Source organism: Heteronotia binoei, chromosome 11 (genome assembly GCF_032191835.1).
Source record: "Heteronotia binoei isolate CCM8104 ecotype False Entrance Well chromosome 11, APGP_CSIRO_Hbin_v1, whole genome shotgun sequence".
In the NCBI taxonomy this organism is placed as follows: domain Eukaryota; kingdom Metazoa; phylum Chordata; class Lepidosauria; order Squamata; family Gekkonidae; genus Heteronotia; species Heteronotia binoei.
Genome location: NC_083233.1, coordinates 20,518,380 through 20,535,897, shown reverse-complemented (window position 1 = coordinate 20,535,897; position 17,518 = coordinate 20,518,380). Strand labels below are relative to the sequence as shown.

The 17,518-nt window shown below is 44.8% G+C and overlaps 1 protein-coding gene across 1 annotated transcript in view; it reads right to left on the bottom strand.

Annotated features, from left to right (window-relative positions):
• LOC132579512 (connector enhancer of kinase suppressor of ras 2-like) overlaps window positions 1–17,518 on the bottom strand; it is a 575,915-nt gene that overhangs the window by 279,829 nt on the left and 278,568 nt on the right. Inside the window, exon 6 of the mRNA XM_060249934.1 lies at window positions 15,461–15,580. Within this exon, the coding sequence (XP_060105917.1) occupies window positions 15,461–15,580 (120 nt within the window). The remainder of the gene's footprint in view (window positions 1–15,460; window positions 15,581–17,518) is intronic.

Here is a 17,518-nt window from a genome sequence, read left to right as displayed (position 1 = left end):
ACCTCCTTTACAGCACAATACTCAGCATCTCATTATTTAAAGCATTGAAAATTTATATGCTGTTTTTATTCCATTTGTCTTTAAAAAAAAAAAAGAACAAAAAGTGGATGTATTTCTCTGTATGTAGAAGAAAATAGCCGCAGCTGCATTTTCTATTCAGAAGTGATGTCCCACTACAAGCCTTCGGAAAATGATGTTAAAAATAGTCACCAAACAGGCATGGTTGTCGTGTCATTTCAGAGGGAAGGAGTTCGGTTAATAGTTACACAGAAATGCTGAACTCATACGGACTACCAAACTCTCCCAGACTGAGTTCACTTAAATCTTGGGCATTTGTGCCTCAAAGGACCTGCACCATAGGAATGAGTGCTCCCATATTGCCCACCTGATCTAACTGCACCTCAGACACCATCATACCTGATCTCAATGAACATTCAGAATATGACCACAGATCCTTCACAATGCTTTCCTGTAGGGCAGACATATATTATATAAAGTACAGCCTCAATAGTTCTTCTCTGTCTTGAAAGTAACCCTCGCCATTCACTCTCTTTCCACTTTTGCATGAGCCTACAAGGTGAAGGGGCAGCTGTGGTGGTGGCAGCCTCCTACTTGGAGCCTCCTGACTCCCCCCCGCCCATGCCTACTGTGCTGCAAGAGAAGCATTCCATGCAATGAACCCAGTTCAATATGGCTCTCGAGAGCACCCGAGACCATAGTTGGGCTCGTTAACAGTTGGAAAAAAGGTTTTGTCACAATCTCGACAAAGTGATTAGAAGTTTAAATCAGTCAAATCTTCCCAGTTGGGCTTAGAAACAAGTAAACTATTTTCTTATGGGAAACACAGCTTTGCTGAGCTCTATACCGAATTAAGCTGTGTTGACTGTTAACCACTGTATACGGATTGGCACTGCAGAGCAGGAATCCCAACTTTTTTGAACCTGTGGGCTCCTATGGAATTCTGACACAGTGTTGAGACCACAACTCTAAATGACTGCTTCAGGAAATGGAGTCAACCACAAAATGGCTGCCATAGGAGGTGGAGCCACATATATACACACAGAGGAAGCCAAAGTAGGGAAGAAGAGGAGTAATTGAAAAATAAATCCCAGCAAAGAACAGTGAGAAAAAGAATAACACCAACACTGTAGTGGCAGCTGTTGCTGAAAAAACATTTTAATCTGCATGGCCACTCAGCTCTCCAGTGGCCAATCAGAAGACTTGCTGGGGAAGGCTTGCTCATCCACTTTTTGAAAATACTTGGCAAGGATCAGGAGCTTCTATGTTGGTAAGCTGGTGTAGAGTTTAGAGTAATATCCAAGACAGCCAGGTTTAAATCACCACTATGCCATAAAGCTCTCTGGGTGACCTTGGGCCAGTCTTTCTCTCTCTCAGACTAACTGACTTCATACGGTTGTTGTTGTAAAGGTTAAATGGAGGAGAGGGAATGGTGCTGTAAGCTGCTTTGTTTCACTGAGGAGAAAAGCGGGGGTATAAAAATCTAAATAAATAACAAAAAATGAAGACTTTGCAACTAGCTTCCGGGTAAGGCTGCTGTTCCATTAAAATAACAGTGGGTTTTTTTTTGGGGGGGGGGGGGTTTGCCATCGCCTAATGGACCAGATGTTTGACCACCTGGAGATAGAAAACCAATAGAGACCCAAACCAGATCCTGAGATATTAATGCAATGGAATTGAATTAATTTTGAGGGGGCTAGGGTGGGGCCATGCAGCCCTGTTCAAGGAGAACATTTTCCTTCTCTCCCAAAAATAATAGAACTCAAGGCCATCTGGTGAAGTTGATGACTAACAGATGGATTATTGTGCTGGTCCATGACCCTCAGGAACAACTCATTCATTCTTTTATTCATCCATCCATTCATTCATTCATTCACTCTCTCACTCACTCATTCATCATCAGAAAAACAACAACAGGGTGGGCATTAAATGAAATTGCTGAGCAGTAGGGTTAGAACGGATAAAAGGAAATACTTCTTCACCCAAAGGGTGATTAACATGTGGAATTCACTGCCACAGGATGTGGTGGCGGCTACAAGCATAGCCAGCTTCAAGAGGGGATTGGATAAAAATATGGAGCAGAGGTCCATCAGTGGCTATTAGCTACAGAATATTATTGGAACTGTCTGGGCCAGTGATGCTCTGTATTCTTGGTGCTTGGGGGGGGGGCAAAGTGGAAAGGCTTCTAGTCCCACTTGTGAACCTCCTTTTTTTTTTGGCCACTGTGTGACACAGAGTGTTGGACTGGATGGGCCATTGGCCTGATCCAACATGGATTCTCTTATGCTCTTATGTTCTTATCAGAGGATGTAGTGATAGCTACAGACATAGACAGCTTTAAGAGGGGATTAGACAGATTCACAGAGGACAAATCTATCAGTGGCTATTAGCCAAGGAAACTAAAGGCAGCAAACCTCTGAAACATAGTGCCAAGAAGCAACTTCAGGGGAAGGCCTTGGCCTCTATACCCTGTTGTTGATCCTCCAGAGGAACTGACTGTCCACTGTGTAAGACAAGATGCTGGACTGGATGGACTGCTGATTTGATCCAACAGGCCTCTTCTAAAGTTCTTAATCCCCACTGAAAATGAATGATATCCTTTTGTCCTCTTTCCATTAATTGCATTGGAAGTTATTCAGAACTTCCTGGTAGAAGTTATTCAGAACTTCCTGTGCTTCTGATGAGAAATACTCATCACAGAGACCATCAAATCATTCTTCTCTGCAGGGCAAACATTTGGGGCAAAATGCCCTATTCTTCAGGACATGGCTTATTTCGGCTTCTCTCCCCTAGCCATTAATGCCATGCATATCCTGCTCTCGTTTAAATTTCTGTCATGCTCACGGTTAGGAAGACCCACAAAGGACCAGTTTATCCTTCATGGTAAGAAGCTACTGACACTAAAGGAAACATATTGTTTCTGCAAGACAGCCTGTGTCATGATGACACTGCTTTGGGGACCGTTCCGCATTACGTTTAATCAGACAGGCAGGCTGAGCTGTATAAATTGCCCGTACAGGGTCCCTCTCTGCTACCAGAAAGAGGGTAGAAAGAGGGAAGCTGCTGCAGGCTTTCTCTGGTTATTACACCCCAGGAATTGCAATTTTATTATTATTACAAGTAAAATCCTCCCACCTTTATGACAGACAGTATGAGTGAGCAAGGGTAGCTTGTGTATTCCAAGGAGCCCTGGGTACCACTGTGCACTGCAACATTGCACAGATCTCACTGTCCCCCTTTGCCAGTGAGGACCAAGCCACCCGGTATCAAACCAGGTTAAAGGTAAGTTTTGTCCTTCCTTAAAAAAAAAGTTGTTTGGTTTCCTTTGCTTATGAGTGAACTGGAAACTCTGACTGATTTCCCACTCACCTTACACCGTTCTCACGTTCCTCTTCTCAGTGGAGCTTCTTTCTGATTTCACACTATCTGCCCAGGGCTGCAGCTAGCATCGGCTTTTTTGCACCGCAAACAGAAACTGGTTTTTAGAGTCTTCTGTTTGCCACATGAAAAAGCCGATGCTAGCTGCAGCCCCAGGGCAGATAATGTGAAATCAGAAAGAAGCCCCATTGAGAAAAAGAACGTGAGAGTGGCGTAAGGTGAGTGGGAAATCGGCCTCTTTCTTACTGAATGTGCTCAGACTCATAATTATCTAGGGTATAAATCTGTTTGCCTTGTAATGCTCCAACATATAATGCCTTGAACATCATTTCCTGAGCAGTTCCATATCAACTTGTAGTATAAAACAGGATTGCGCACAAGCTCATAATGTACTTGAATAGAGTATGTCTATTTTGCAAACAGAGTTTAAGTCTCTTTTGTTGTCCAGTTAAGTAAATGCCTGGGAAGTGATGGAGAAGGGAACCGGGAACATCTATGCCTGCTTGGCGAAACCCGTGGCTGGGCATCTGCTTCTCCCCTTTTTGCAAATATTGGAAGCTTGGGCTTGCCAGAGGCACAAGCCAAAGGGCTCTTACTCCTTGGTTCTTAGCCTGAGACCCTGGGAAGAGTCAACCTGGCAGAACCAGCACTAATCCAAAGTTGACCTTTTAACTCATCACTTGCTTCAAGAAGTGTACTAAAGGCCTGTTAAATTAAAAGTCTTCATTTAAATTGTATTTTGCATGCATGTGTGCTGGCACACACACATTTTATTATGTAAGCTGCTTTGAAGTCTCCAGTGTGAGAGAAAACCAGGGTAAAAAAATACCGACATAAACAACTCCAAGAAGCAAGCCCACGAAGCTTTGGAGTTTGTGACTGGGGGTGAAGAACTGTGCAGTCCCTGAGGTTCTCAATCAAAGTCTGGGAAGCTTCCCAATTCAGTCATTCATGCAAAGGATTTTAATATTGCTACAGCTCAAAGTGAGCTGGTCCCTTGAGCATAAGATCAGCTAAACTTATCCATTCACCAGCACGGTAAGGCTTTTGAATTATTCCACAGGTACACAGACAAATATGACTTTGCAAATTGTCTGGTGATGGGACCCAACCCAGACTTGCAGGGGCAACTTACCCCTGGCTGAGACAAGCCAGACACAACTGGCAGTTGTAGCAACCAGGCCAGGACATGCACAGAACAGGCAGGGCAGGGCTGCAGCCTCTGGGTTCAGTAACTGAGTTTGGCAGCCAGCTGCATCATCAAGCCCTGCCGGTTCAGTGCAACCCAGGAGGCAGCTGCAGCTGAGACAGGGCTTCAAGACACTTCTGGTTGGGTGAAGGGCTGTGGGGGAGGAGCAAGACAGGGGAGGGACTTGGATGGGTGGCTTGTTGAAGGAGGATCTGCAGCAGGCCAAGGAAGCATTTCCTATTCAGGCAGTGTGGGAGAGCAGGGCTTCCAGGTCTCCCCCCACCGCCCCCGGCCTCCAGTGCGTATGGGTGGGGCCCACTGGGAGTAGGGTTCCAAGCTCCAGATTGGGAAATTCCTGAGATTTTGGGATGGAGCCAAAGTTGGACAGAGACCTCATGGAATATAATGCCATACAGTCTATCCTCCAAAGCATCCATTTTCTCCAGGAGAACTGATCTCTGTAATTTGGAGATGAGCTGTAATTCCAGGAGATTCTCAAAGCCCACCTGGAGGCTGGAATTCCTAATACAGGAAGGTGGAGGAACAAAGTGGGGCAACCCCCTCCACTCTCCAGTCTGAGGTCTTGCAGGGATGGTCATGGTGGAACGAGGGCAAAGTGACCTTGACTGGGGAAGCATCACAGTAAATTAACAAAAAGACACACACCCCTTGGGGAAAAAACATTCTGTGGCTGATGAGTACTGAATATACTTTAGGAAGTACAGAGTTCTATGAGCAGTTGAAAGTCAGTTAAAGTGTGTGTGTGGGGGGAAGTGAGGAGGGGAAATTATGCTGCTTGAGTCCTTGAGAATTCATAAGAATGTTTCAGGGGAAAATTTCGGATGGTGGGTCCAAATCATTCCCTTCCTCCTGAGATTCTTAGTATGCCATTAGCTTATGTGCTCTATTCGTAGCCATCCCTCTGAATTGCTATGTACTGGCTTTTAGTACCTTATAGTGAACATTTTAAGAAGTTTTCCACAAAAACACTCTTGGGATGCTAATGCTTAATAGGTTAATTTTGGTTCAAGATGAAGAGAGTCTGTCCATCACTTACTTAACATCTGTACTGGAAATTACAAAAAGTAATGCAGTCAGGAACACTGTTGATGTGGTAGATGCAGAACCAATCCTCTGTCATCCCATAAAATTAGGGATCCCAGCTACATGTTCCATCCTGACATCATTTTCTAGATCTTCCTAAAATAGGGCAAAATATTTGAACTGCTTGTATAAATATTATGTTATGAACGCATTTATATGGCACGCTTTCTCCATCAAACTCACAGTGGCATTTGCTGGGGCTGTCCCATTTTAATCTTCACAACAACTCTGTGAGGGAAGTCAGCCCAAGAAACAGTGGCAGGCCCAGGGAGTTTCATGCCTGAATGAAGAACAAAGCCCAAACATTCCTGGTACATGACCAGCATCCTATTTACTACAGGACACTGGTAAATCATGATGGGGGGAACCCTTTCAAATATTTTTTTTAAACTGGCACTATTTGTGAATTGCAAATATTTTCAAATACCCTTCAGCTTTGAGCAACACATTGGGCTGGATGCAAAAGGTACTGATGAATACAGATTGTTTCTGCTTTCCGCTTTTCCTTGCAGATCAAAAGTTTATTCCCATGTTGCGGGACCTGTATGAACCAATACTAGTTCAATTCATGGATTGTGGCATGCCCTCTTTGCAAACCATGGAACGTCACAAACTGGGGTTTGATTTGTGAGGTTCGTAAAGCAGTAGAGCAGCTCCACCAGTGTGCTAGAGTCACCAAACTCACCAGAAATCTCAGTCTGACTTTTTTCTACTGGCCCTCCAAGTTTGGTGAGGATTGGATTTACAGGGTCTGAGTTATGGTTGCCCAAAGAAGATGCCCCCATGAAAGTGCTTTCTGGGGAAACAACAGCCTGTCATTTACCCAGAAAGTACTTCCTGGGGACACCTTCTTTGGGAAGCTGTAATTTGGACCGCATAAATTCACCCCTCACCAAATTTGGTGGGCGGGTGAAGGAGAGCCAATTAGAAATCCCTGGGGAGACTTGTGTCTCTAGCTCACAGAGGATCTCTTCTATACACTCCTGAACCTGCACCTGCCAAAATGACCACTGTGGTTCAGAACTGTTTAGAAAGAATCCTGTGCAAGCTAGAGACACCTAACTCACAGTGGACCTTCCCCACTGCGAGTTGTTGCTTTCCCGAGTTGTTGCTTTGAAGTTATGTAAACATTCTCGAGCAGAGACTGTCCGGAATTGTCTCCTCTCCACTCATGAACAGATACAAACCTCCAGGAATAGCTTCCAAGTTGATGGAAAGTTCATGCCGGTTGACCTGCTATGCAGCGCCGGCGCCATGGTGCCGGCACAAGGCCAGTGTCCCAGGCCCCCTTACCCTTGTTCCCAGTGAGGGCAAGCTCAGCTGGCAGTGGTCTGGTTTGCACAGTGTGTCCCACTGCCGACTTCCGTAGATCTGCCTCCCGCACAGTGCGGGAGGTGGAGCTATGGCAGTCAGCAGCGGGGCATACTGTGCAAATTGTGGTGCCACTGCCAAGCTGGGGAATTTCCCTCACCAGGGGCAAGGACAAGGGGAGGGGAGAGTCAAAACCGGAGCTATGGCAGCCGGTGGCAGGGTGCACTGTGTTAACTGTGCTGCCACTGCTGAGCTTGTAAAAAGCGGGGGGGGGGGGGGGGAGGGGAGAGCTGAAACTTGCGCCTCCTGGGCTGTGCTTCAGGCAACTGCCTCAGGCTGCCTAATGGATGTGCTGGCCCTGCTGCCATGAACTTGACTTTGCAAACCATGAACCAGCCAAAAATCATCATGGTTCATTTCCATCCTTAACCAATAGCCATGCAAGTCAGGAGGCTGAGTGGGGACAGGAAACTACCCTTTCCACCTCTTCTGTCAGAGCAGCTTAATTGATGGAGGGTTGAGAAGGTGATTTTGCATTATTTCCCCATAGTAGCCTCTCAACCCGATCCACAATCCACATGAAATGGGCAGCCACAGCAATAAAACTTTCACAGTGTCAGGAGGACTGCTGGAGGAGGGGGAATGAAAGGGGGAAAATCTGCCCTCCCTGCTTCCATGGACTGCTGGATCCAACCTAAACTATCTTAAAAGTTCAGTACCCCTTTTCAGGTCATTGTGTGAAAACCCTGGACATCTGCATGAGGATTGCTTGGTGGGCTTTTTGATGTTGCCTGATCCCTGTTTGACATTTTTTGAACTGGAAAGTGCAGAAAAACCTGTTTTGGATGAGAAGAGCTGGTGCCTTTGCCTGTTTCTTCCAGCAAGACACTAGGGAAGCAGGAATTCCCCCAGTGCTGCCCCATCATCTTGTCTCTGATTGGCTGCATGAAGGCCTCTCTGGAGTATTTCTCTTTGCTGCCTTCCGAAAATCTGTTTTTGAATATGTATTTTACTTTGATATTTGATGTGACATTTCATATGTGTTTGACTGAGCAAATGTTGCATTCATACACTCCCTGGCAATAAGCATCAAATACATATTTGCATATGCTTTTTACTCCATCATTCAGAATGTCATATCAAAGAGCAAGGCAAAATACATATTCAAATACATATTTTTCAGATGCACTTATTACTTTGTGCCTTTTAAGCATGCCCGGGTCCATTTTGATGTGCCATGTCACTAAATGGACAGATCAATGCAACTGGAGAGCATTTCACGAGCATCTCTTTAAAGTCCCAGATGGAACCACAGCAAAATCCAACAGACCAACTCTCTGCTAACACAACTGCTACCCAAAGCTGCTAGAAGCTGTTACAGTTCTCAGCCAACAACTGCTTCCACACATCCCAAAACACCTCCTGGGAAAAGATGGCATTTGCTTATTGGTAAGGAAGAAGTAGTTAGCAGTCATGTGGGTTCCAGAGTAACATACACACCCTAATCAGAATGCAGTCCCCATAATAAATAATAATATATGGTATTATATAGATTGTGGTTGCATACTGGATTAGGTATGCTGGAACTAAATGCCAAACTGGAAGGGCCTGTAATAAGACTGGACCTTCTCTCAAACACTTGAGAATGTGCAGAAACCCCAAATATATTCCTAAGAGAAAGGTGGGTGGTTTGATCCAAACTAGGTAAAGTGTCTGTCAGTTCCTGGAGCCCCCAGGTCCCAGCTCAGGGGGTCAGGCTCCACTGGGGCTTGTTGCTGGTTGTTTTAGCTCAGCTTAAAGGCCTCAGATTTGCAGGAGAGTGGTTAAGGTCACCTTTACCACTCTCTCCTCCTCATGGACTCTCCATTCCACTCTCTTTCTCTCTTTCCATTCCCTCCTGGTAGAGTCTTGTGCTCTTCCTCCTTGGCCTGCCTGAAGCCTCCCATTTAAATCAGTCCCTGGTGGGCATAGGTCCCCCAAGCCCTGCACCCCCTTGTATGGGCTTGTAAAGAGGATGAATCAGGCATCCAGTTTGGAGCCTCCTTCCATGCCCCTCCTTCTGCCTACTTGTATCTTCAGCATGGGGTGTGGTTTCTGCGCCATTTGCTTTGCCTGTATTCCCCCACTGACTTTCTTTCCTGTCCCAACCTCACAATGCTAGTGAGCGGGCCTTGTCTGGACCCAAAGATGGGTTATGCTAGGGAGCTATGGAGGGAGGAGATATTGAGATGGCTTGGCATCGCTCCTCCCTGCTGGCAAACATTGAGGTGTGTCTCCCAGTGGGGTTCAAAGACACCACTGTGCCTGGCACCTAGGCATCCCTGCAGCCCTCTCCACTGCCTTCCTCAATGGGGACCGTGCCGGACACCTTCATCAGTCCTGCCCCCCCCCCCCCCCGGTCCCATGTCATGTGAGGGATGTTCCACTCATGTTGTAATCCCCCAATGTTATCCCCCCTAACTCCATCCTGGACATCTGAGGAGAGTAGGGGGAGTGCTGAGACTGCGGGTGAGAAATTTGACCCCAGACATGTCTCGTTCTTGTTAGCAGAGTCTTACAACACTATCAAGGGTCTTGCATTCAACAGAAACAGAGGCTGTAGCTCTGTGGAAGATCTCAGTTATATTCTTTGCATTCAGATGGTCCTGGGTTCAAATCACTGCATCTCCAGTTAATAGGATCAGTTGATGTGAAAGGCCTCAACTTGCAACCTTGGACAGCTTCTGTCAATCACAACAGACAATACTGACCAGTGGTCTGAATCAGTATAAAGTGGCTGTTAGAAATGAACAAATGATTCCTATTCCTATTAGCTTACATTTTTTTGCTGACAGTGTTTTTGCATGCATACATCATACAGTGTTTATATTCAGTGTAAAGTGTTTATACTATTTGGGAAATGCATAGATGCAATGCTGATTGATGCACAGACACTGGAAAATGTGCACATTTGGGGAGAGTGGTTCAGCACAACAGAATGGTACAAAAATAAAGAGCCACAGGTTTATTTCACACATGAAGCAAAATCAAAACAGTGGTTTTGAAGTCGAAGCAGCAGGAATGAGAAACATGAAAAGCAACAAGAAGACAGAATTATCCCATTCAGTGCTTGTGCATTGGGGTGGGAGTTCTACAGCTTTATTCCTGCGACAACTTGTGGTTGCTCTTGCTTTCCTCCAATGACAATCCTCTATCCAGCATACACAGCCAGTTTGGTGTAGTGGTTAAGTGTGTGGACTCTTATCTGGGAGAACCGGGTTTTGTTTTTTAGGCTTTAAAAAAAAAAAAACTTTTCAAAAGTTTATTAACAGTTCAAAATTGTGCAATAATCAAAAGAGAAAGAACGGTGTCAAGATATATCAAGCACTAAACAAAAAACAACATACTGCTGCAAATAAATACACTACAATAAAGAAATGCATATGATAAAAGTGCTGATGCCAAACAGTAAACCAATCAAACATATGAAAAAACAACCCTCTCCCCTCTTTCCCCCCCCAAAAAAAATTATTCCCAAAAGGGTTCCTTGTCTCAAAGTGTAGAACGCATATTTCTGCATGCGAAAATAAAACTGAAAGAGAGATAATGCAAGGAGGGTGAAAGACAACGCTTAGAAGCAGAATTTGAACTAAAAAATTTCCACCTCTGTGCCAGAAAACAAAGACAACAATCAAAATACAGAGAACCGGGTTTGATTCTCCACTCCTCCACATGCACCTGCTGGTGTGACCTTGGGTCGCCACAGTTCTCTCAGAGCTGTTCTTTCAAGAGCAGTTCTTGAAACAGCTTTCTCAGCTCCACCTACTCACAGTGTGTCTGTTGTGGGAAAGGGAAGGGAAAGGACATTGTAAACTACTCTGAGACTCTGAATGAAAGGCGGGGTAATAAGTCCAATTTCTTCTCCTTATACAAATTCCATTAATGTAAATGGAGCTTGCACAGGAATGGCACTTGGTTGATCTCCCCCCACCTCCCGGACAAAATGCTGAGAAGAGCATACTGTTTGGAAAGAGAGACATCACCACTGGCCACAAGGGAAATTCCATATATCAAAGGATTGGCTTGCTGCATGCAGTTCTTGCCAGAGCTTTCTGGAAACAGGAGAGTCAAATAAGATCACCATGTGTCAGGATTTATTGCCTGGGCATTTGCAGGATCAGACCCCAACAGTACAAGAGAGTGTTCAGAGAATGCAGCAGAGAAGCCATAGGATGGTGCAAGGTCTGCAAATACAGAAGGGGAAAGGTCCAAGACCAAGGTAGGGAAAGGCAGGGTACAGCAAAATTAGGAATGAATATGGGGTAGATGCAGGAGACAGGTAAGAGAAGGTATCCCAAGACTGCACCAGTGATTGCACCATAAGAACATAGTCCTTTGCAGAATTATTTCAGTCTAAAGTGCAATGAAATTAATTGGATTAACTCTATATAGAATTGATCTAAGAAACAAGAATGCCATGATAGTAGAACAGAAAGTCCAGAAAATACAGTAGAAGAAACAGGATGGCATGAATTAAACAAGTGTTAGAGTGCTGATTCTGTGAAGGGTGCTTGATTTAAAATTACTAATTGCCTGATGTATGAATACTGGGTTTTAGTGAGATGTTTATACTTTGCTGGTTAGATCCCACAAACCTTCCCACTCAATCTTGCCAAGCTATAGAACTGGCCTGGAGAAAACTGCCCTGTCTTTAAATAGAAGCTTAATGGGATGTTATTTACCAAGTGATATGTTATCCCCTTGCCATGAGAAGCCTCAGCTGCCCATTTCCTCAATTTAAGCCTCTATATGGCAACACTACCCCATTCCCTTCCTCACTGTGTTCCCATCCCATGTGGCTCTTATCCATGCAGGTCTCATGACACAACCCAACATAGCCTCTTGGGTAGTCAAAAGGGAATATTCATTCTCTCCCTTTCACATGCAGAAAACCTCAGAGGAGCCAACATAAAAATGTAATAGAGAGATACAGTTAGACAGAAGCCAACTCAAAAGTATGGTAAGGGAGACAGAATGTGGGCATGGCTGGAGAGGAAAGGAGATCCTGTTGGAGGAAAGAGAGGCCGAATATGTAGGGATGCCAGCCTCCAGGTGCAGCCAGGGGATCACCTGGAATTACAGGTCATCTCCAGATCTGTTTGCACTGGAGAAAATGGATGCTTTAGACTGAGGGTGGACTGTTTGGCATTGTGCTCCACTGAGATCCCTGTCCTCCCCAGGTTACATCCGCAAACCTCCAGAAGGTTTCCATCCTGGATCTGGCAACCCTGCCTCCCCATCGCCTGCTGGTGGCCAAGGGAACCTTAACCCCAAAGAAGAATAGGATATTGGATTTATACCCGGCCCTTCACTACCCAAAGAAGTCTCAGAGCAGCTTACAATCTCCTTTCCCCTCCCCTCCCCACAACAGACACCCTGTGAGGTAGGGGAAGCTGAGAGAGCTCTGAGAGAACTGCTGTTGAGAGGAACAGCTTTCTGAAAACTTGCGACTTACTCAAGGTCATATCAGTAGGTGAATGTGGAGGAGTGGGGAATCAAATCTGGTCCTCCTAGATAAGAGTCTGTCCATTTGCCCACTATAACAAACTGGCTCTGTAGGAAGGAGTTTTGTGGCTATGTCTAGTCAAAGAGCCAGGAGACTTGGAGGAAAGGGGGCAGTGTAGTAATAAACTCGTTCTCCTGTTTGAGGTGACAAGGACCTACAACAGGGGTGGAGTCCAGTAGCACCTTTAAGATCGACAAAGTTTTATTCAGAATGTAAGCTTTTGTGTGCATGCACACTTCATCGTTGTCTGGTGAAGTGTGCATGCACACAAAAGCTTACATTCTGAATAAAACTTTGTTGGACTTAAAGGTGCTACTGGACTCCAACTTTGTTCTATTGCTTCAGACCAACATGGCTGCCCACCTGGATCCCTCCCCTTCCCAACTAGAGTCATGATTTGCTTCTCAAACTTTTGGATGCTTTAAACCAATGTTTTCTGTTGCTTGGAGAATTTAAGTTGAACCAAATATAGAGGCCCTTGGTGGTGGTAAATCCCTTTAGGATTGGTTCTCTCATTCTGCAAGGTCCCTTGCCAGTCAGTCCCTTGTTCTCCCCTCTGGCATTTTCCTTTGTTCTCCTGCTCAATGACTCTCTTCTTGCTGCTGTTCAAACCATGTTGCCTTCTGGTCTAAAAACAAGGATTAAATTCTCCCCATGAAAAAAGGGGAGTGACTAAAAACTGTGATGAATATGCCACAAATTCTGGATATTAATCAGAAAGCAGCATGGCACCCTACAGCTGACCAACCCTTGGCCTATTCAGCCATGAGACTTGTTGCAGAACCATTTTCCTGTAACACAAAAATGCTTCTGCAATCCTCATCCAGTTTTTTGGGAGCATTTGGGAGTTCTGATTACCTAGTCTTGTTTCTGATGTAAAACCAATGCAATAAGGAATCGTACATTCTAAGGCCTTTTATTTCTGAATCTGTCATGTGCAATTCCAATTCCTTCCATTCCTTAGAGTGTTTCCCCTCCTCTTCAGCTACACATACTGCAAAAATGGCAATGCTGTTGTACCTTGGAGATATCGAGCGGCAGGAGTGGACAAGCTCTTCAGTAAAACGCACACATAGAACCATCCTGAGATCCCACCCATGACTGTGTCAAAATTGCTTTTTGGCAGCATTTTATTAATGCACATATACACAAGGATAACACTGAGGAGAAAGAGAAGTGGTTGCAAAAGGCTTCAGTTCCAGAGTTTGGGAAATTCACCTAGCTGAACCAGACTTTATCATTTATGGCCTTTGTTTGCCACTTTTCTCCTCCAAGGGACCCAAAGGTGCTCACAGAGATATACCAAAGTGCATTTGTTTCAAATAATACAATTCAGCAGCAACAATAACAAAAATAAATGTCAGGCTGGTTTTGAGGGGCTACCTAACACATACCCTGGGGCACAAGCCCTTTGACTCACATTCTGACCTTGCCCAGGTTTTAAGACAGCCAAAGCAAGGGCTGGACTTAGACTGTCTGGCACCCTAGGCAAGGCTAACTTCTGGCACCCCCCCCCCGCATTGATAACGTCATTGAGTCACATAGGGGGCACACAATTCATCACCCCCAGAAGGTAGCGCCCTACACAATCATCTAGTTTGCCTAGAGGCAAGGCTGGCCCTGACCATAGCCCAGACAAAACTCAGCTGCCACTAGCTTGCTACTAGCAAGATCTTCCTCACTTTCCACCCCTGCTCCACCAAAAAGAGTGAAGCACAACGCTGAGCAAAATCCTGGACCCACAAGGAGCAGAACCAGGGCACTGAGTATTTTCGTGTTTTGAATCTTGCACAAGGTTCAAAAGACTCACGTGCATTTGTGCTTGTTTCCCTGGTTCCTGATCACTTTGGCATCATGGAGAAAAATGACGTTTTGTAATGCATAAGGGATACAACAAGGCTATGTGCCTGTAATGGACTTATCTCCAAGACCTCATGTTGACACCCAAGAAATGAGGAGCCCAACTGGGAAGGAGTTTTGGACTGAGAAACAAGGGAAGGCCATATTCCTATCTGTGAGTGCTGAACAAGCATGCACTTAAAATACCATGAAATTGCCTTGAATTCTGGCATCGTAGTGAGATAGAACAACAGAAACGAGAAGGCTGCTGCCGAAGAACTGGCTGGTTACACTAAAATTGATCAAGGGACTTCAGCATCCCACTGTATCTGCCTCTTGGCTCTTACTGTCCAGCAAGGAAAGCAAAATCACAGTTGTGTAATAATATTATCAGGCAAAACTTACGTAATTCTCTGTCCCAGGCAATGGAAGCCAGACAGGCAGCATCCCATTGCTCATCGTGTTCCAAGATACTCTCTTCACCCTGTCCTTCTGCCAGGTACACATGTATCACGCCATTGTTTACTTTGCCCTTTCATCAAGGGCACATAACCTCAACATCCTCTGCTGCATAGTTTATGAACCTTTGGGTATGTCCTCTGAGCCAGCTTTCCAGTCCCATAACATACTGTGCATTCTTCCTTAAGTTTTCTGTGTAAGGTTTCTGTCCCAGCAAAACAGACAACTACACCTTCCCACAGAATCTGGACTGTGAACGTCCAGCACTCAACCAAGAAACTCATTGGGTGACTGTGGACCAATCATTCCCTCTCAACCTAACTTACCTCGAGGTTTTTACAAGGGTAAAACAGGGGAAGATTAAATACAGAATGCTGCTATGAGCTCTTGAGAGGAAGGGTGGAATAAAAATGTAGTAGGCTGATTGATACCTAACTAGATGTTTACAGCTGTGGATGGACCTAAATGGAGTAAACATATTGCCTCTATTTGCAAGCCCCCAATTCACTAAAACTTCCCTCGATTTCATAGCATGTGAACAAGAAAGTGGGATTGGGGGGAATTTAGGCTCAATGTTACATGTTCTCTCTGTCTCTCTTCAGTGTGCTCTTACTTACCAAACCTTCACTTGGCATGATGCTGGTAAGGTGAACAACTTCAAGGTGAGCTGATTGCGAGACCAGAGAGTCAGATGAGAGAGAAATGATGTGGTCACAGATTCCAGAGAGCGTTTTACACTGGGGGGAGGGAGGGGAAAAGAGAGAAATCACCACAAGCACTTTTACACAACTGTCAAATTATTCAAGTTAAAACATTATTTCTAAGTAGCAATTTAGGACCATTGATCTTAACTGGCTTGAGGGAAAAAAGGCTATGCTATGGTTTTCAGGGTCAAATGACACATTACATGAGAGAATGGATCTTCTGATGTATAGTTTTTTTTAATATTAAGAAGCCGGGGGGGGGGAGCAATTTGGATATGAGCCATGACTGAAAGGATGGGAGGCTTAGCAATTCCCGCCCCCCCCAAAAGGGGAGGGGAGTTGGCAGGGAAGGTGGCATATAAATAAAATCCTCTGCCACCAGCATCAGCGAAAGAAGAAATGGGTACACCAGCATGGGTATATGGCTTTTTCCCGCCTGAGACAAATATTTGATGGGAGGAAAAATATCTGAAGCTCCGAAAAATGAATAACAGCCCAAGAACATCCAGAAGCCCCTTTTTGTATGGAAAAGGTTCACCTATGGACATACAGACAAATATGTTACAGTAGATAATTCCCTTAAACAACATAGAACCAATCAACACAGAATTTAAAAAGAACTAACCAATTATCATATACACCCCCTCAACTGTTACCCTCCCCCACTGACTTAAGGCAGGGTCTTCTGCTCACTAACCCTCACTACAGAGATCACAAAGACAAGGCACAAATTCATCTGCAGCCTCTTTATTTGGCAACACACAAGACAAGCAAAAAACAAACAAACCCCAAAACAAGCAAAAAGTATGCTGTATCATTCCCTATAGCATCCAGGCATGGATGATCTGGACCAGCCTTGGATATTCCACCAGGAATCTCAACATCTATGCAATGCTGTGTGCATACTGTCTCAAATCATTTGGTAGGGTCAGAGAGTTTATTAAAGGCATCAGATGTCCTGAATACCAACATTACCACAACATAACATATTCCTATAGTCCCTTTGGCACTACTGTGCCACAAGTATAAACACCACTGACATCTGTATAGCATGTGTGCTCGTGTACCATAATGTTCCATAAGAAATATAACAACTGGAATCTATTCTACCTTCTGCAGGGCTCAAGTTGCCAATGGACTAGTGTTGTTATGGGGAGTGGAATTTCCTTTTCCAAACTCACTTTTGCAGATATAGCCATTGTTTCCTTTTATTCGCTTTCCCCCTTCTTTTATAATTTCATCCCTTTCAGCATTTTGGGGTTGTTATTTTTGATGTTACACACTACAGGGTGGTGCTCTAGAAGGAAGATGGGAAGGTTTGGGAAGACACTGCCAACCTCTGAGCATCTATGGAGTGAAACTGAAATTCTGCAGAACCTCCCTTTCTGCCCCTATTCTCCTTGAATTTCTCTTTTGGCAAAAAAAAGGGAATTGATTCAAAACAAACCCCAAATTCATAAAAAGAAGAAAAGAAATGGTTTTGCTAGATTTCAGGGGGGGATACTGGGTAAAGAGGAATTGGGAATTTCTCTTAACAACACTAGAGTGGAGCAGTGGACTGATGCACTCCAAAAGAGAAGAACTGGGGATTGGTTTTACTGGTCTCTTTGTTGGAGCTTAGGAACAGAGAATACCAAAAGGAGCTGCTTTAGCTTTGATTGGCAGAGTTGCAAATAAGTTTCCCTGTATGGAATGCAGGAAGCCATAAATTAAATGGGAAGATCCGCATTCTGAACACAACCTATGGGCTTCCTGGGTCTTCTTCCTTTAAACCAGACCAAAACCAAATCAAATTTCATACTGTTCAAAGGGAGAACGGTAGTGTGCCTGCAGGTGGAATGTCGGTCTGAATGCTCCATCCGCTGCTACCATATGGAAGGGAAAGAGCTAAGCTTTATTTCCCAAACAGCATGGGGCTGCTTACTGCTGTGCACCGTTCATCTCCCCCTGTTGGCCCTCACTAGCTAGAAG